Source organism: Mauremys mutica, chromosome 2 (assembly GCF_020497125.1).
Source record: "Mauremys mutica isolate MM-2020 ecotype Southern chromosome 2, ASM2049712v1, whole genome shotgun sequence".
Taxonomy (NCBI): Eukaryota; Metazoa; Chordata; order Testudines; family Geoemydidae; genus Mauremys; species Mauremys mutica.
Genome location: NC_059073.1, coordinates 259,116,398 through 259,136,772, shown reverse-complemented (window position 1 = coordinate 259,136,772; position 20,375 = coordinate 259,116,398). Strand labels below are relative to the sequence as shown.

Here is a 20,375-nt window from a genome sequence, read left to right as displayed (position 1 = left end):
TAACGCGCCGTGACGAGGTGATAGCCAACAAGAGGATCACCTTCATGGAAAGATGGGCAAGGGAGCAGGCCATGAAGGGCTCAAAGGGCAGCTTGGAGAGGACGAGATTCAGCTCCCAAGAGGGAGCAGGCTTCTACACAGAAGGGAAGACATTGAGAAGGCCATGAAGAAAGCAGACAGTAGTTGGGTGGGTGAAGACAGAAATGCCATCTATAGGGAGAAGGAAGGCACTGAGTGCCACTAGGTGGATGTGGACAGAGGAGTGGGCAAGGCCCAACTGGCGGAAGTGGAGAAGGTAGTCCAGGAGGATGGTCCACGAGGAGAAGAGGTTAATCCATAGGGGGTACCTGTGGAGAAGGTCAGAGCAAAGCAGGATGCTGGCGGAGCAGGAGGAGCTCATATGCCCAAGTCTCAAAGTAGGTGGAGGACCGGAGTGCCGAGGTGAGCCAGCATATGACAGGAGGAGCTCAGCCATCAGCGTAAGGGGAGACAAGTGCCCCGGTATGTGTGGGACCAGGTGTGAAAGTCTGGATGGTTGACGGTGTTGACGGTGGCCCAGCACCTGAACTGAGGGAAGTGCCCGCAGAGCTTGAGGATGCTTAGACTTATGCTCCATATGAGACTTCTTTGGAGCAGAGGCATCCATGTTGATGCGTGACTTCTCATCCTACCTGGCATGGCTGAGGGAGGCAATGCTGCACTTGGCGGTGGTCCCCGTCGGGGAACCACTTTTATGCTTATGCTTCTTGAGTGCATGGTGGGGCTTCAATGGGTGCATCAGTACTGTGGGTGCCGCACTGGAAGGCACTCACCGCCAGTGACAGGCACTGCTCCAGCAGATCCATTGGTGCTGGAGCTGGCTGCACACACGGGTGCATACCTTCCTCCATGAGGTACTTGTGGAGGCAAAGTTCTCGGGCCACTCGAGTTCTGGATGGGAACAGATGGCAGATGGAGCAACATGTGATGATGCAGGCTTCACCAAGACAGTAAAGACAGTGGTGGTGTTTGTCACTCACAGAGAAGGAGCACAGACATGAAGCACAGTTTTTAAAACCAGCTAGCAGGGACATAGTCCACTGGCTGGGGAAATGCCCCACAGAGGGGAAAGGCCAAGGAGAGACCTAACTACACGAACGGACAACTATATACAACTAAGAATTAAAATTATTTACAGCAAAATTGAAGACTAGTTCTCTTAGCAAGCTAAGAGCATCGATTAACAGATACTGGCCATGCAGTGGTAAGAGGGAATTAGAGTGGTATCAACCCACACAGTCTCTAAAAGCCTCAGATGCACTACATGGTCAAAGTACGATGCTCATGCAAGTCAACGGACACTACTATGAACAGTTCGGCTCCAGCGCATGAGCACCCACGTTTGGAATCCATATAGGGACCATCACTCGAAGCAGAACTATTAACTCGAACTTTTTAATAACATTAGATTAACATTTAAATGTGACTATTATTCAAGACTGACCAGTTACAAAAGAAAAGAAAAATTGAAATAAAAACAGAAACAAACATATAGCAACTATAAAAAAGGGCATTTTAAAATGCACTTATGCTAGGTAGGCAGCAGGAAAACTCTTCAAGCAGCTCAATGGCTGTGTATTTTTTCTGTGTTAAGGAAGAGGTTTAATGAACCCTCCTCAGACTTTCCCAGTAAATTTCGCTATAGTGGTCTAGTCAGTTTTGATTGCAAGCTCTTCAGGGCAGAGACCAGGTCTTTTATTTAATGTGCTCTGTAAAATACAGCAATGGACTGGTATACATATAAAAAGATACACATATAAAATGTTTGTTCTAGAGGATTCTAGCAGATCAAGATGCTCAACTTAAAAAATTTTTGGTTTTGCAGGTCATTAAGCACCACAGTCAGCACTTGAGTCAGGAAATGCCAAAATTAAGGCCACTTCTTATTTTTATTTCTACTCTCTTATGTTACAACAATATTCATTAGAACATGGTCATATACTATTTTTCCACAGGTTCCATGAGATTGGATGGTGCAAAGTGAGTGAGACGACCATTTAGTATTTTTATCCTTTTTGTTCAATCCTTTTTTATTCTACTTTACTTTCTGTCTCTACTACTTTTAAACCATGACAGAACTCCACCTTTCAATCAAGTCATCCCATTTCCTTAATAACCCCATAAGAACTCTCTCAAGACTTTTTGGATATCTGTATCAACTAATTCTTCATCCACTATTTTACTGACTCTGCCTAAGAATTCGAATAGGTTAGAGAGGCACATTTTACCATTACAGAAGCCTAGAAGAGTGGCAGGATTCTTATCTTATTAAGTAGTACTCCTTTTGGTGTTTTTGTCATTAATGGGTTTTCTCAACTATTATTTCTTTTACTGAAGGCACACAGGTCTATAATTCCTAGGATCATCATTAGCAGTTTTAATAAAGATGGGCACAATGCTAGCCACCCTGCAGCACAGAAGATTGGTGATATATTGTTTACTTGTATTAGTATCTTTGTTATTAATTAGTATAAATCCTTCAGAATTCCAAAATGAAGGATGTCGGGTGGTCCTGGAGATATACTACAGTTCAAATTTGATGAAACAACTTGAGAAATTTATTTTCTCTATCTGACAAAAGGAAACCTAAATGTGGCATTCCAATGCCCATCATCTTGTGTGGTGAAAATCACTGTAGAAAAATTAAATGCTTATTCTCTTAATTTTGGTATTCTAGTTGATCCACTGAAACACCAGAGATTCCAACTTCTGGCCTACATAAAGAATGTTTTTCTTCACATTTTTGGATTTTTTTTTAAGTGTCCTCTTAAAAAGAAAGCTTTCACAGGTGACAAAGACTGTCTTCTGTTCCATTACATGTTCCATTACCCATTTTTAAAGGATACCATTCCGACCTGAATAAAGTGCTAAACCTTGCTATTTAATAAATCCTCCCCACTCATTGTTTTTGCTTGTGTGTGTTTAAGTATGAACATCTTCAAGGTGTTATGTAAATATTAAACAAATATAAAATGCTGCTTTTAACCTGGTTAACGGCTACAGTATTATGTTGTGGCCAACTTAAACTGCCGTATGACTACTTATCAAAGTAAGCAAGAGTATCTACTTTGAGGATAGTGACATGCAGCAGCATTCAGTCTTTGCTGAAGTATCATATTGTGCTTCAGTAGTTGCTGCTATTTCACATTTAAAAGAAAAACATCTGGTGATGGTCTGAATCTTGACACTATTTAAATACATAAATATTCATTTGTACAAATGAAATCTGTTCCTAAGCAACACTTTGTGATATTGTCTTACTTAACAGACTACCAAAACTTTAGCTTCTATAATTATGGTCAAATTTTCCATTTTTCAACTGTAGCAAGGATTGGGGGGGGGGGACAATAGAATACCACTTAAAACGGCCCCTCCAGACACACAAGCTAATGGGTTAACACAGGAGTTCCCAAACAGTGGGCCATGACATAGTCTCGGTGGTCCATCATGGGCAGAGTTGAGGGTATGGGGGGCGTTGGCCCCCCCAAACTGTATACACTGGCGGAGTGGCAGCCAGTGATGGCCCCCGCCCAGAGCCAGAGGAGCTCAGCGCCCCCAGCAGGCGGCAGAGGGCAAAGCAGAGCTGCCGTGTGGTGGGCAAGGAGAAAAGGCAAGCCCTGAGAGGCAGTAGCTCCTAGGGCAGCTGGAGGAGGTTGGGTGGTTCACAGCTGTTCCCGCTCCTAGCCACCACACCACACAAGGGAAGGTTACTCCCTTCTTAGCGATGTGTCCCCCTGTGGATGCTCCACTTCAGGTGTCAGTGTGTCCTGGCGCCATTGATCGGAGATTTACAGTAGCAGTGTCCATGCGGGTCATGTGTGCACAGTAGGCGACTCATGGTGCTGTTGGTGTCACATGTAGCACGCGCACGACCCAAGCCCTCCAGTTCCTTTTCTACTGCAGAGTGCCTACTGCAAACTCCAAAGTAAAGGGGAGGAGGGCAGGTAGTGTAGCACTCACAGGGGGACACATCTCAAAGAACCTCAGTTAATGCACAAGACAGTAACTTCCCTTCTTCTTCGAGTGCTGTCCTGTGGGTGCTCCACTTCAGGTGACTATAGAGTAGTGCCTCTCAGAGGGCTGGGGGGACTTCGGGTTTGTTTGAGTCACTGAGGCAAGTACTGTGAAGCCCACTATGGTGTCAGCCCTGGAGTCATGAGTGATTGTATAGTGCTCAGCAAATGTGTGGACAGAGGCCCAAATGGCTGCCTTAAAGATCTCTAATATTGGAACATTATTTAGGAACGTTATTAAAGGTTGAAACAGATCTAGTAGAACGTGCTCTAATATGTTCGGGTGGTTCTGTATTCCGGATACGATAGCACATTTGAATGCATGTGGAGATCCATTTAGACAATCTCAGTGGATACTGCGTCTCCTTTCAAGTGCTCGGTAGTAGAGATGAAAAGTCATGAGGATTTCCGGAATGGTTTGGTCCTTTCAAGGTAAAACGCTAGTGCACGCCTAAAGTCTAATGTGTGCAGGGCGGCCTCTGTTGGAGTGCCATGAGGCTTAAGGTAGAATATAGGGAGATGGACTGTTCGGTTCATATGAAATGCTGAAGTTACTTTCGGTAGGAATTTAGGGTGCGGGCATAGCATGACCTTGTCTTTGAAGAATGAAGGGGGGAGGGATAGCTCAGTGGGTTAAGCATTAGCCTGCTAAACCCAGGGTTGTGAGTTCAATCCTTGAGGGGGCCACTTAGGGATCTGGGGCAAAATCAGTACTTGGTCCTGCTAGTGAAAGCAGGGGGATGGACTCAATGACCTTTCGGGGTCCCTTCCAGTTCTATGAGATAGGTATATCTCCATATATTAAGAATGTTGTATATGGAGGATCAGCTATGAGCACCCCTATCTCGCTCACCCTTCTGGCAGAAGTAATAGTGACCAGAAATGCCACTTTCATAGATAAATGTAGGAAGGAGCAGTTTGCAAATGGTGGACTGGTGAGGCATTTCAGCACCAGGTTGAGGTCCTATGCCAGAGTAAGTCGCTGAACTTCTGGGTAAACTTTTAGGAGACCCTTGAGGACGCGCTTAGTGGTAAGGTGCACAAAAGTTGAGGTTCCATCAATCTCTTGATGCAATGCAGAAATGGCTGCAACATGGACTCTGATCGAGCTCATAGCTAACCCTGAACTTTCCGGCTCCAGTTGGTATTCCAGCATTAATTGTAGTGGTACTGCAGCACCCGTCGAATGTCTTTCTTGACACCAGGCAGAGAACCTCTTCCATTTTTGAAGGTAAGTATTACGAGTGGTTAACTTCCTGCTGTTTAATAACACGTTTAACTTTTTCCGAACAGGTTAGTTTGTCATGATGGAACCATCAGGAGCCATGCTTGTAAGTGGAGTATCTCCAGGTTAGGGTGAAGAGTGTAACTGTTGTGATGAGACAGCAGATCTGGACGACGAGGGAGAGCTTGTGGAGTGCATATCACCATGCATATCAGGTAAGGGTACCATGCTTGTCTGGGCCATGTCGGGACTATGAGGATAACCTTGGCCTGTTAGTATCTTATGTATCACGCATGGTATCAGTGGAATTGGTGGAAACGCATATGAATTGTGCCTCCCATTTGATGAGAAAGGCGTCCTCCAGTACTCGTGGTCCCAGTCCCGCTCACAAACAGAACCTTGAACATTTGCAGTTTGTTGGGGAGGCGAACAAGTTGATGATGGGAATACCTCACCGGCTAAAGATTGATCTCAGAATCTCACTCTTCATATCCCATTCGTGGTCTTGGGAGAAGTACCTGCTGAGTGTGTCCACTGTCGCATTCTGGTGATCAAGTAGGTAGCATGCTGAGATGTTTATGTTGTGTTGTATGCACCAGTTTTATAGTTTCATGGCTTCAGTGCACAGCAAGTGTGACTGAGAGCCTTGCTGACAGTTGATGTAAAACATGCATGCAATGTTGTCGGTTATAATGCGGATAAATTCATTCTTTATATAAGGTAGGAGGTACCTGCAGGCATTGGGGACTACACATAGCTCCAGTAGATTGATGTGTAAGTGAGTCTCCCCAGGAGACTATTTGCCTTGAATCATGTGTTGATTCATATGTGTGCCCCAACCAATCACAATCGATGGGGGTTTTTGCTGGAACGGGATGCCCATATAAACGTTTTGTGGTCCTATCTACCATTGTAAATAGTCTAGGACACTGGTTGGCACTGAGAGCTGTTTGTGTAGGCTGTGTTTTCTGAGTATGTATACCGTGCTTAACCAGCCCTGTAGGCACCGCATATGTAGTCTTGCGCGTCGTACCACAAATGTTGTGGCTACCATGTGTCCCAGTAGTTGCAAGATAGTATGGGCCTGTATATTTAGAGGCAGGCTCCTATCTCTGAGATGAGGTTTGTGATAGTTGTGAGTCTGGCTAGGGGCAGGGATGCTTTGGCTTCTATGGCATCAAGGTGTGCCCCAATGAAGACCAGTTGCTGGAACAGGATTAGAGTGGATTTTCATTCATTTTTCTGTAGCCCTAGATCCTTGAATAGTGTGATAATGGTTTGGATTGTGTCCATTGTTTCTTCTTGAGTTGATTCTTTGAGAAGGCAATCGTCCAGGTAAGGAAAGATCATTATTCTCCGTTTGCATAAATGTGCTGCAACTACCACTAGGGTTTTGGAGAAAACTCTTGGAACAGTAGATAGGCCGAATGGTAGCACTCTGTACTGAAAGTGTTCCTGTCCTACTGTGACTCACACGTATTTTCTGAGAGCTGGATGAATGGTGATATGGAAATAGGCATCTTGGAGGCCGAGGGCTAAAAACCAGTCCCCCTGTTGCAGCGCTGGCAGTATCATGCCCAGTGTGACTATTTTGGAACTTTTGGGAGTGTACAAACTTGTTGAGCTTCCTGAGGTCCAAGATAGGTCTCCATCCCCCATTATTCTTCTGGGTCAAGAAATAATGGGAGTAAAATCCCTTCCCCCTGTATTGAGAAGGCACTTGTTCCATGGCAACTAGTTGCATAAGATGATGTACTTCTTGTCGTAACAGGTGCTCGTGAGAAGGGTCCCTGAAGAAGGATGGGGTGAGGGGGGTAAGGTAGGTGGTCGGGAGGCTAAGTGGATGGTATAGCCCCAACAGACTATTTCTAGAATGCATTGGTCCACTGAGGCGCAGATGTGATAGAATGGGCGAAGGTGATGACCAAAACATGGTAACAGATTGTGTATAGGCACAGCATGGTGAGGGAGGTGATTCAACCCCTCGACCAAATCTTCAAAATTATGGTTTAGGAGAAGCCAATTGAGAAGTCAGCGCTTGGGATTGGGGTGCTCTCTGATGCTGTGAGTGTTGATGCTGCCGTTGTTGCTGTCGATTGTTGGAGGAGTCTCTGAGTTCTTGATAAGGTTGGTATCATCTTCTTTTTGCAGGTGGGCTATAAATTCCCAGAGTATGCAGAGTGGCCCAAGAGTCCTTCATTGTGTGGAGCATCTCGTCAATTTTGGTCAAGAACAACTTTTCTCGATCAAAGGGTAGGTCTTCTACTTTAGTTTAAAGTTCTCTAGGGATGCCCGAGGCCTACAACCAGGATGCCCAGTGCATCACTACAGCTGTGGCTCTGGCTGCTGTGTCGGTGATGTCTAAGGACGCTTAGAGGGCTGTTTTGGCTATGAGTTGACCCTCGTTTACAGTGGCCTGAAATTGTGATTTTTTTTTCCCTTGGGGAGCTCTGCTGTGAACGAGCTAAGTTTCTCACAGTTATCATAATTGTATTTTGCCAACAAGGCAGAATAGTTGGCGATTCTGAATTATAATGTGCCTGAAGAATAAATTTTGCACCCGAACAGGTTGAGCCTCTTGTGTTCTTTATTCTGATTACATGATTCCCTCCGAGTTCTCCCACAGCCTCCTCTCCCCACAGACCAAGGAGATCCACTCCCACCCCTGTACTCCACGCAGGAGTGTGTTGGCTGCTGGGAGCCCACATGCTCAGCTGGGCAGTAGCTATGTGAGCTCTCCATGCTGAGCAATTTCAAAACTTCCTGGGGCTTTGAAAGGGCAGGGGCGCATGCCTGTGTAGCTGGATGCAGGGCAGCGGAGCTCAAAAGAGTGAGCAGAGTGGTCACAGTGGGCATTGTGGGATACCACTTGGAGGCCAGATAAATGACGTAAGGAACACATTGTCTACACTGATGCTGCATCGCTCTATGTTGCAAAAAGCTCTATGCCTCTCACTGAGGTAGTTTTATTTTGTCAGCGTAGCAGATGACTTTTTCGGCAGGAGGAGCCTTGCAGTGTGTACACCTCCACTTTTTGTCAACAAAAGCTATCTTTTGTTGACAAAACTGTAGTGTAGACAAGGCCTCATTGCTACAGAGGCGCAGCTGCATCATGGCAGCACTGTAAGTGTAGACAAGCCCTCAAATAAGAAATGTGATACATTTTACACAAAAATATGTAAAGCCAGATGTCATAAAATCCTATTCTGTCCACAGGCTAGTTTTCAGGCAAACAACTGATGCAGTCAGGAAGTCTGGAATTGCAAGCAACTCTGGATATATTTGATTGCCCTGGCTCAATCGTCTTCTGCTGAATATATGGTTCATTGAACCTTATTAATAATGGAAAGTCTGGAGTTGAGTGTGCCTTGCCTTTCGGGGTCAAGACAACAATGAGTACAAAATCAGGGAAGGGCCCTCCCCAAAACACATCAAGTAATAAGGGCACACATCCAGCTCTTAGAAGACAGAGCATGAAACACACACCATCCGAACCATTCTAGCCAGGGCAAAGGTAGAGCAATCCCTAGCTGACCCAGGATCAGGGGAAGCACAAAAGGTGGCTTTCAGCTACCCTTTGCTGCCTTTTTTATTAAAAAGTAAGTAAATGCACTGAGAAACATTACACTGTGGAGGATACAAATAGTTGACATCTTTTAAATTAAGACGTCTTATATCTACAACATTTAAAGCTTCAGTTTAATTTACATTTTTATCCGAATTTTTTTTGTAATTGGTCTGGGCTTGTTACTCAGACAGCCAGAATACTATATGAATTGTGGTTTTAGGCCATTTTTAATCTTATTTCTTGAAGCTACAGTTCCTTGACAATTATTGTTCTGAGAAATGCAAGCAATGTAATATTTTCTATCAACATTTTAGGTGTAATGATTGATTAGAAAAGTCATTAGGGAAAATATTACTGTCCCAAAGTTATTTTCTGATGTCATCAAAAAATAAACACTCATTATAAGCAACTAGCAAATAAGGATCAATATCACAGATAGCTTCAGTAAATATGACGACACGTGAAAATAAAAGAAATCTGAGAAAACAGCATGTAGAAAATCAAGTTTGTTTGAATCTCCATTTGACATTCAAACTGCCACGAGAATAAAAAAAAAAGAGGATTATGTGAAAATGAGAACTTCTTTCTCAGACTTCAGCAAGAGCTGCATGTGCTTACCTGAAGATAGAATCTGGGCCTTGCTTTTTCTGCATATTAAAACTACTTTTTAGCCCTATTACAATTGCAAAAATAATACTGAATTATATGCTGGTTTACATACCAGAAGAATAATTAATTTACAGTGGAAGAATCTTTACTTATTGGCAATACTAGAGTCAGCAATGGAAACTCAGTCTAGTCTGACAGTCAGGGGTAAAATAAATATAAACATAACATCTTTTTATTTGAAAACTAAGCGGGTTCACCATGGAAGCCTGTAAAAATGAAACATGGAAAACCGCTACACTATTTTTAAAGAGTCAGTTTTCAGAGTATAAGCACACACTTCAAAGTCATTAGCATTCAACTAGTTAACCAATCACTTACCCACTGTGCACAACTAATATTAGAAAATTTTTCTACCTACAGTGCACACAGGATAAACAAGACCACACTCCTAGATCCAGAACATTACAATCAAATAGGCCTCTTGAAGCATTACTGCCATTAGTCTCTCAGTGGTACATTTTACAATCCAGTTGGGCAGATTTTCAACACAGACATTTCTTCCCAAGTGCTAAGGTTCTCCCTTCTCTTTCCCGCTCCTCCCCACCCGAAAAAGAGAGAGCAAGACGGCTTTTTCTTACAATTTCAACACTTTTCAACTATCCAAAGCTACATGACCATTCATTTTTCTTTTGGAACCACATCCAATAAATAGCACTAGTTTGTATTTTCCCAGGTCTCCATAAGATAAGATAAGCAGCAATGGATTGCCATCTGCATAATATATCAGATGAGTGTTGCATGAAAAAGGTAATCAACTTTAACAAAATAACTAACCTTCATACTATGCTTGGCTTACTGATCCGTAATTATAATAAAATAATAATACTTAGCTCTCATTATAGCAATTTTCATCAGTCAGTCTCAAAGCACTTTACAAAGGACGTTGGTAACATTATCCCCAGTAAAGATAAGAATTTTGCATTATATGTAAGTAGGGATACAATTTTAAGAGGATTGTCCTCTGATAATACAAATTATTAAAAAGGTTAAAAAAATACAACTGATAAAAAGTTATTAACTCTAGTAAACTAACTTTTTTATTCTGATCTGTGGTCTTAACTGTAAGAGTGCTTTGCGAATGTGTGACATGTAAAACAAATCAAGATTGCTTTATGAAATAACTATAATATACTTGTGATGGGTTAGATCACAGAACCCCCCTTGGGTGCTGCCACCCGATGTGCCAATACTACTTCTACCTCTGCCTTCCCTGCCAGCTCAGGACTCCAGCACCCTGTCTTACTGAGCCAGACACTCCAGTCTGCTCCAACAAAGACCCAGGGTCTCAATTACTTGCCCCAAAGCTGCAGATTTACCTGAAAGCAGCTAACAGAAGTGTTCCTGTCTTTAACACTCAGATGTCCAACTCCCAATGGGGTCTAAACCCAAATCAATCCGTTTTACCCCGTATAAAGCTTATACAGGGTAAACTCATAAATTGTGCGCCCTCTATAACCCCGATAGAGAGAGATGCACAGTTGTTTGCTCCCCCAGGTATTAATACATACTCTGAGTTAATTAATAAGTAAAAAGTGATTTTATTAAATACAGAAAGTAGGATTTAAGTGGTTCCAAGTAGTAACAGACAGAACAAAGTAAGTCACCAAGCAAAATAAAATAAAATGCGCAAATCTATGTCTAACCAAACTGAATACAGATAATCTCACCCTCAGAGATGCTTCAGTCAGTTTTTTCCCTCAGACTGGACACCTTCCAGGTCTGGGCACAATTCTTTCCCCTGGTACAGCTCTTGTTCCAGCTCAGGTGGTAGCTAGGGGATTCTTCATGATGGCTCCACACTTGGTTCTGTTCCATCCCTTTATATACCTTTTGCATAAGGCGGGAATCCTTTGTCCCTCTCTGGGTTCCCACCCATCCCCCTTCTCAATGGAAGGACACCAGGTTAAAGATGGATTCCAGTTCAGGTGACATGATCACATGTCACTGCAAGACTTCATTGCCCACTTGCCAGCACCCACATATATAGGAAGACTTACAGGTAAAACACACCCATCTGCAGACAACTGTCTTGGTTAATGGGAGTCATCAACATTCCAAACCATCATTAATGGCCCACACTTTTACAATAGGCCCTCAGAGTTATATTTCGTATTTCTAGTTTCAGATACAAGAGTGGTACATTTATACAAATAGGATGAACACACTCGGTAGATTATAAGCTTTGTAATGATACCTTACAAGAGACCTTTTGCATGAAGCATATTCCAGTTACATTATATTCACTCATTACCATATTTTTATAAAACCATATAGACTGCAACGTCACAATACTATATAAAGCCTTTTAAATACCAAAATAGTAGATAACTTCATCAAACTAATAGTACTGATTGGTTTAGTTTTACAGACATTGTGGGTTTAATTCTGCCTCTGGGGTGTGCTGAAGGCAAACAAGTTCACGGAACCCAGTGCACCTAGAAAGGGGGCAAACATAATTCCGCTCTCCAAGCTGGGAAGTACAGTACAAAGAAGAACTTATTGGTACTGGTAGAATTAGCAGCTGCAGAGGGGGGAGATTCTAGGTATGGCAACAGTTGAGCAGCTATGCTGGGAAAGTGCTGACTATACTTGAACAGGTGTAGTAAGAGATGCCCCTCCCAGTACTCCCCCCAGGACTCTTCAATGCTGCTCAAGTTTTAACAGCCAAAACTCAGCCCCATGTTCAACCTAACAATTACAGGAGAGTTTGATTTACATTTTAAAAATTAAGTAGCACTTTTGTCAACTATCTTTGTGACGTTCCAACCGGACTAAACTGACCAGCACCTATTCTGAGAAATTGTAAACTGCAATATAATAATCAAGACAATAAAGCAATTAAATTACTATTGACTTCAGCTAATAGCAAAACAAATATTAACTTTCAACTTACAAATAATTTTGTAGTCTATATTTATTCTAAGACTTTGTTTTTGAGTTTCCATCTAATAAATAATTAGGATGTGCCCTCCTGTCCAAATGTTATGCTATCCATAACAGCTCCACTGAAAAAGCCTACAAAAGCAATTGTTGCCAGTAGACATCAAAGCTGTTTTCTATCAGAATTTCTGACTAATCTGCCAAAATCAAATCCTTTTCTGGCATAATATATTTTTTAATCTTTAAAGTTAATTTAGAGAGACAAATACATCTGAACAAAGCCACTGCAGAGTTACCAGATGAGGTAAAAGGGTAAATAGTTTATGGAACTATTCACCCAAAGCACAGCCAAAGATTAAACTCTTAAAAAGTCATCTTGATAAAAAAAGGGGCACAACATTCATCCACGGTGAAAATGTGCTTGCAAAACAAAAATTCACAAAATTTCACTCTTTGAAGGAAGACCCATACACTACTCATTCAAATTTCTTCTCCCTGCTATTACACCTGTTGTTTCTAAATACCATAAACATGTATATAAACATGTTTCTTTATTATATCTGTTTTATTCTTATTTCATTCCTTTGAATGAATATGAAATACCAAGTATGCCCATATAAAATAATTTTAAAGATTTCATTTTTTTAAAATAAAAAATTAGGGATACAGGGTTTGCACCTGTAAATTGTCACTTTTTTGCTCCCTCGGGATGCAAGTAGGTTTGTATTATTATGCAATTATCTGCTATTTTGTTCTACAGCATTCAGACAGCAAAATGACCTTACACAATTGTAAATTTGGTAGTGTGAGCCAAAAATTTGCAATCATTCACTTACCAATATAGAATCAACCTTCTTCCCTAAACTATCTAAAATCAAAGTATAAGAAGAGTAAGTCAACGAGGATACAAATTAGAGGTTAGTCATGCTTTTTATATTTTTTTTTTAAAAGATTTAAATTCCCACATGACATGTCATTCTGCCATCACAGTGGGCTTAACAGTACCTCTGAAAATAATCTGCCAACAAGCAAGCAATCTCGCTAACCTCAATCTCAGTTTCTCCAAGGGTGAAGGGAAAAAAACAGAAAATAAGAGATTTAATTACCGCACTAGAAGTGACTGGCTACCAATATGTTTTTAAAATGGTTATCTTTTTTGTGTAGGCAAAAAACAAAGATTTCACAAAAAATCCTCTTAGTTTTCATTAAAGATTAAGGCAACTGCATACAAGCTACTCTTCCCCAACAGTTTCGCTATTCTCACATCCCAGATACCAACATTAGAGGAGGGGGAAAGGGAAACTATGTACACAAATGTACCAACATAGAAGGCTTCCCCTTTAGGTTCTATCGCCTCTAATTTACTATCGTTATTATGTACTCTCAATGTTCTACATTTCAGAAGCAAACCTTCTCCATATATTTTAGCCATAACTAAATGAAATATTTACAAGGTGCTACTATTAAGCAGATGTGCCACATAATTAGCAACAACAAATCCACTTACTTTTTTCTCCTTCTCATGATGTTTATCCTGAGAGTGAGAGGAAGAATCACTTAAACTTTGATCATATGACCTATTAGCTCCCCGTTTGCTCTTTTTCTAAAAAGAGAAGATATATTTATGTATGTAAAAAAGGAACCATTTAAATAAATTACGGAACAATCCATTTCAACTGAGTTTGATAAAAATGCCTTACTGCTCCACACAAAAAATAAATAAATAAATATGCTTTTAACTGAGAGCCTGACAAAAACTGACACTGCTGTTTGAAGTGTTAATGTTAACTATCCCAAACATACCAGAAGTCAACTACCCTCTGATTGACATTTGCAGCCTATCAATTTGCAAATATGCTTTCCACAAAAGAGCCAATAACCACCTTTTAACAATGTTAAATTACATTTAGATATATTTTCACCTTCTGGTAACTTAAAACAAAAAAACAAAAAAGATTTTGCTCAAGTGAGAATATGGTAAGACATGGTGCTGACACTGCCATTAACTTAAGATACAGGTGAAATTGCATACTTGAGAAATGTCTCAAGTGCACTGTGAGGAGGAGGGGTTCTGGCTTCATGATTTATCATTCAAATAAATACCGATCTGGAGTATCTTATCAGTTATGAAACAGAAGTTGAAAAACTATTTTTAAAAAAAGATACAAGGATGTCACGTTAATACATTAATTTACTGGTGACAGATAGTGATTTTTGTTGTTGTTGTTATATTATAATAATACCCAGGAGCCCTTGTTAGGGACCAGGACTTCTTTATGCCAGGTGAGTGTCCAAAATTCTGAAGTCACTTCATAATTCCACAACAAAGCAGGCAAAGCATGTCTCAGTGATTGAACCACAATTAAGGGATTTTAAAGACACTACGCCCAATGCTGCTTCTCTAACCATCCTAGGTTCTCGAGGTTACAACAGAAATTCACTCCCTAGGTGTCTTACAACTACTATAAAGGGAAAAAACTGTGCATTTACTAGCCACTATTGACAGGACCTCACTAACAGTCCATCAGAAAGCTTCATATGACCAACATTCTCTAGCCAATTCATTATAGTTGCTGTTTATATTTCAGTCTTCTGGTGGAAAGCCACACACCACATAATATTTAATATATGGGATTTTTTTTTTATAAAAGACATACTAATTTGATAACAGTATCCTTAAATCATGTCTGCACTGAAGCACTGAGGACAAATTCAGTGTTAGTGTAAACATCAGTTGAGTCATTTAAATTCAGCCACTGTTGTAAGAAGACAGAATTTCACTCTAGGATTTTAATACTATTTTAATAAATAAAAGCTGTAAATTCTCCAAGTCTGAACACATACATTAATATGAAGAGATATTCAGGATTATCAAACTGAATCATCAGAAGAGGTACAAGCCACTCTACTCACAGGGTCTGATCCAAAGCCCACTGAAGTCAATGGGAGTCTTTCCACTGACTTCAAAGAGCACTGGATCAAGCCCTAAAACATCCCCTTTCTGGTGTGCTTCAGAAAAAGACAGTTAGCCAAGGATCTCAGCTGAATGTAGAGTAATAGATCAATACACAGAATGCTAGGGGAAGGATAACAGAAAAAGGAAAGAAGAATTTGTAGGCTGATATATCCTCCAATACATGGCTTGCCAAGAGGAAAAAATTTGTTAAGATGCTTCCAGAAGAATATGTAAGTGTGGCCAAACTAATCAAATAGGAAGAGGAAACATTACAGGACCTTAATGCAAACAGACATAGGTGCCAATTCCGTGGCAGGCCCACCAATCAGCTCCTCTCCCTCCCCCAGCGCCTCTCGCCCACTGTCAGGCCCCGCTGATCCGCCCCTCCCCCTTCCTCCCACTGCCTCCTACCCACCACGATCAGCTGTTTAGCAGCATGCAGGAGGCGCTGGGAGAGAGGAGGAGGCACGGGGAGGGGGCACATTCGGGGGTGGAACGGGGGCAAGAAGAGGTGGGGCAGGGCAGAGCAGGGGCACAGACTGGGGCGGAGCAGAAGTCAAACACCCGCAGGGAAGTGGAAAGTCCGCGCCTCTGAAATCAGAAGCTCATTTTGAATGATACACGTCTATTACATCTTTTTTTTTTTAAGTCATTGTCTAAACATGCTCCCTATTTTTCTCTGACAGAGATAATACATTCCAAAGCAAACGTTTGTTCATAACACTATAATACATTTTCAGGAAGTATTTCTGCCCTCAAAATTAAATCGTTACCATAAGGAAAAAACAAGAATATTTTCCATATAATTTTGTATAATTTTATTCAGTTTCTTGAATAAGCAACACCCTAACCCACATACAATACTATTTTAATTGCTATTAGAAACAAGTCATTGAGTAAAAATTCAAGTTAGTGTCATATTTTATATACTGAATTCAATAAATTCTTACCAGCTTACTAAAATGGTATTTACAGTAGCCACAGTATTGGACATTATCTGCACCATTACCCTCTTCTTCACAAAGGAGTCCTGCAAACTGTGCACTGGGGGAAAAAAAATTCAAGATCAGAAGTAATTTTAAACCAAATCACCTCAAAATCTCTAGAAGAGACTTTCAAATATAGATGCCTAAAGTTAGTGGGGAGATTTCCAAAAGGCATAAACAGGAGTAGGGCATGCAACTATCACTGACTCAATGCGATGTGGTGCCTAACTTACCTTTGTTAAGTCTTCCCCTACACTACTAAATACATATTAAGACATCTAAATAAGACACCAGTCCAACAATGCATTCGCTTAGCTGCAGAACACGTTTTTAAAAAAATCAGGCCACTTACTAAGGTTCCCAACTCTGAACTTATCCACATTTGTCTACACTTGTGGCAGTGTGTAGGGTACGTGTAGCTACACAGGGTAGTGAAAGGCAGCTTGCATCCACACTCACTGCTGTGTGTAGTTACACAAGGCACTGAAAGGATCCAGAGGGGGAAAACAGCAGGGAAAGGCTCCAGCAGCAGCTACCAGAGCTTTTCGCCACTGCCTTCCCCACCACAGAGAAAGGCTTTGGGGGAGCTACCAGAGCCTTTCTGCGCTACCAGTTTTTCACTGAAGCAAGGAAAGATTAGCACTGGGGACGCAGAGGGACACAACATTGCTAAATATAGCAGTGTAGATATGAGAGGCACTGTTTGGGTGTGTAGAGAGCCATGTAAGCTACATTCCGTAGGGTTCAGGCATACAGGGCATTCCACTTGCCTAAGCAGTGCCTTCCCATCTATACTGCCATTTATACCCATGCTAGCTAGGCAAGCAGTATCTGTACTTTACACGCTGCCATAAGTGTAGATCTACCTTCAAACTCTTGGCCCAAAAAACTTCATTTATCTAAGCAAAAGAAGAGTTTTCAACAGACCAGTGCTTTAGACAACAGTAGAAATTGTTCAAGTCCTGAACATGTTAACAGCTACTCTTCTAACCTACCAGTGGAAATGCATTAATAGAAGATATAAAGATTAAAGAATTTTTAAATAAAACTGAAAGTACCATGACAAATGAAGCCATATTTTATTGGTTTAAAATGGTCAGTATCAGATGAATGTTTTTTAAAAACCCTCAAAAGTTTCCTTGCCTGCATTAATAGTTTGTTCTATTGAATTTTCAAAAGCAATAATTCAGTAGAATAAGAAGTTACTCACTTTGTGCGGTAATGATGGTTCTTCAAGATGTGTCCCCCTTATGGTTGCTCCACTGTAGGTGCGCTTGTGTCCCTGTGCTGCAGATCGGAGAACTTCAGCAGCAGTGTCCATTAGGCCCGCACAGCCGCTCTCTCTCCTCATGCCCCGCCACGAGGCCAGCCAGTGCACGTGGGCTAAGCCCTGCTCAGTTCCTTCTCTACCGCGCAGTCATTAGGAAGGCCAAAAATAACTTGAAAAACAGCTAGCCAAAGGTTCAAAAAGTAACAGCTAAATTTTTTTTAAGTACATCAGAAGCAGGAAGACTGCTAAACAACCAGTGGGGTCACTGGATAATCAAAATGTTAAAGGAGCACTCAAGGGGGATAAGGCCATTGCGGAGAAACTACACGAATCCTTTGCATTAGTCTTCACAGCTGAGGATATGAGGGTTATTCCTCAACTTGAGCCATTCTAGTTAGGTGACAAATCTGAGGAACTGTCCCAGAGTAAGGTGTCATTAGAGGAGGTTTTGGAACAAATTGATAAACTAAACGGTAATAAGTCACCAGGACCAGGTAGTATTCACCCATGAGTTCTGAAGGAACTCAAATGTAAAATTGCAGAACTACTAACTGTGGTATGTAAATCATTTAAAGCAGCTTCTGTACCAGATAACTGGAAGTCAGTTTATGTGATGCCAATTTTTTTAAAAGGCTCAAGAGGTAATCCTGGCAATCACAGGCTAGTAAGCCTAACTTCAACACCAGGCAAATTGGTTGAAACGATAGTAAAGAACAGAATTATCAGACACATATATGAACATAATTTGTTCAGGAAGAGTCAACATGGTTTTTGAAAATGGAAATTGTGCCTCACCAATTCACTAGAATTCTTTGCGGGGGTCAAGAAGCATCTAGACAAGGGTGATACAATGGCTATAGTGTACTTAGATTTTCAGAAAGCCTTTAACAAGGTCACCAAAGGCTCTTAAGCAAAGTAAATTGTCATGGGATAAGATGGAAGGTCTTCTCCTGGATCAGTAACTGGTTAAAAGATAGGAAACAAAGAGTAGGAATAAATTATTAGTATTCAGAATGGAGAGAAGTAAATAGTGATGTCCTCCTGGGATCTGTACTGGGACCAGTGCTGTTCAACATACTCAAATGATCTGGAAAAAGGGGTAAACAGTGAGGTAGCAAAATTTGCAGATGATATAAAACTACTCAAGATAGTTAAGTCCAAAACAGACTGTGAAGAGTTACAAAGGGATCTCACAAAACTGGGTGACTGAGGAAAGTAAGTATTTCTTTACATAATGCAGTCAACCTGTGGAACTCTTTGCCAGAGAATGTTGTGAAGGCCAAGATACTAACAGGGTTCAAAAGAGAACTAGATAGGTTCACGAAGGATAGCTCCATCAATGGCTATTAGCAGGGATGGTGTCTCTTCCTCTGTTGCCGGAAGCTGGGAATGGGCAACAGCGGATGGATCACTTGCTGATTACCTGTTCTGTTCATTCCTTCTAAGAACCTGGCATTGGTCACTGTCAGAAGACAGGATACTGGGCTAGATGGAACTTTGGTCTGACCCAGTATGGCCATTCATATGATCTTATGTTCATTGAGAAGGGTCCCTGAAGGAGGACGGGAAAGGGTGTTGTGGACAGGGTAAGGAGGTAAGGAGTACCCATTGCAAACAAACAAACAATCTCCAAGACCCTCGGTTCGATCTTATGCATTCCCAGGCATAAGCCAAATTGGTAGATAGTGGTGGTCAGCTGTAGCAGTTGGGAGGAGTGGTCTATAAACGCCTCAATCAACACATCAAAACTGGTGCTTGGAAGTGTATGGCTGGGACATGGAAAATTGTGGGCCAGATGGTTTACGCCTCGGGAAGATAGTTTTCTCTCTCTGTGGCTCATAGTAGCGCTGAGTCAGGTATCGGGAGGCGCATGGCTTATGATGTGGCTGTGGACTAAATTTCCTCTTTCGTCCTGGTGTGTAGATACCCACTGAGCAGAGGGTTGTCCTAGAATCCTTTAGTGTGTGAAGAAAGGCATCCATCTTCTCCGTGAAGAGCTTAATGCCTTCAAAGGGAAGGTCTTCAATTGTTGACTGAACTTCTTTTGGGAAGCTTGACAGAGGTAGCCACAATGCACGTTTCATAATCACTGCAGTGGAGATGGACCTGGCCATTCTGTCAGCTGCATCGAGGGCAGATTATAGTGCTATCTTGGCCACTAACTGTCCCTCTTGAATAATGGCTTTAAATTGGTTGCGGTGTGACTCAGGCAGCCGTTCAATAAAATAGTTCAGTTTCCAACAGTTTCCGTAGTTGTATTTTGCCATTAGGGCTTGGTAATTGGCTATTTGAAACTGTAGCATGGCCAAGGAGTACATTTTCCTCCCAAAAAGATCCAAATGCTTCTAGTCCCCATCGTAGGAAGTGAACCTCATCTGGTTTTCATGGCCACGAGAATTAACAGAATCCACCACGATGGAGTTGTGTGGAAGGTGGAAGAAGAGGAATTCTGTCTCCCTTCCTGGGACATAACATTTTTGTATCCACCCGCTTGCAGGTAGGTGCTACCGATGCTGGGGTCTGTCATTTGGTTTGCAGGGTCCAGAAGAGACTCATTAATAAGGAGGGCAATTTTTGAGGACAAGGATGAATGGAGTATGTCAAGGAGTTTGTGGTGGGTGTCCTTGACTTCCTCTAGCAATATCTTAAGAGTGTCTGCCGCTCTCTTCACTAGGTCCTGGAAGAGGCAAAAGTCATCAGCCAGAGATGGTGGGGGAGGTATAACGGCCTCATCTGGGCAGAAAGAAGGAAGATATGGTCCTTGGGGTC

The 20,375-nt window shown here is 41.7% G+C and overlaps 1 protein-coding gene across 6 annotated transcripts in view; it reads right to left on the bottom strand.

The window, feature by feature from the left end:
• Positions 1 to 20,375, bottom strand: part of MLLT10 (MLLT10 histone lysine methyltransferase DOT1L cofactor) — a 239,406-nt gene that overhangs the window by 124,824 nt on the left and 94,207 nt on the right. For 5 of the 6 annotated variants that reach the window (XM_045005045.1, XM_045005043.1, XM_045005047.1 and 2 more), the window contains 2 exons: positions 16,301 to 16,394; positions 13,902 to 13,997 (listed from right to left, as the gene is read on the bottom strand). In XM_045005045.1, the coding sequence (XP_044860980.1) occupies positions 13,902 to 13,997; positions 16,301 to 16,394 (190 nt within the window). The remainder of the gene's footprint in view (positions 1 to 13,901; positions 13,998 to 16,300; positions 16,395 to 20,375) is intronic. The other variant, XM_045005044.1, reaches the window with a different exon arrangement.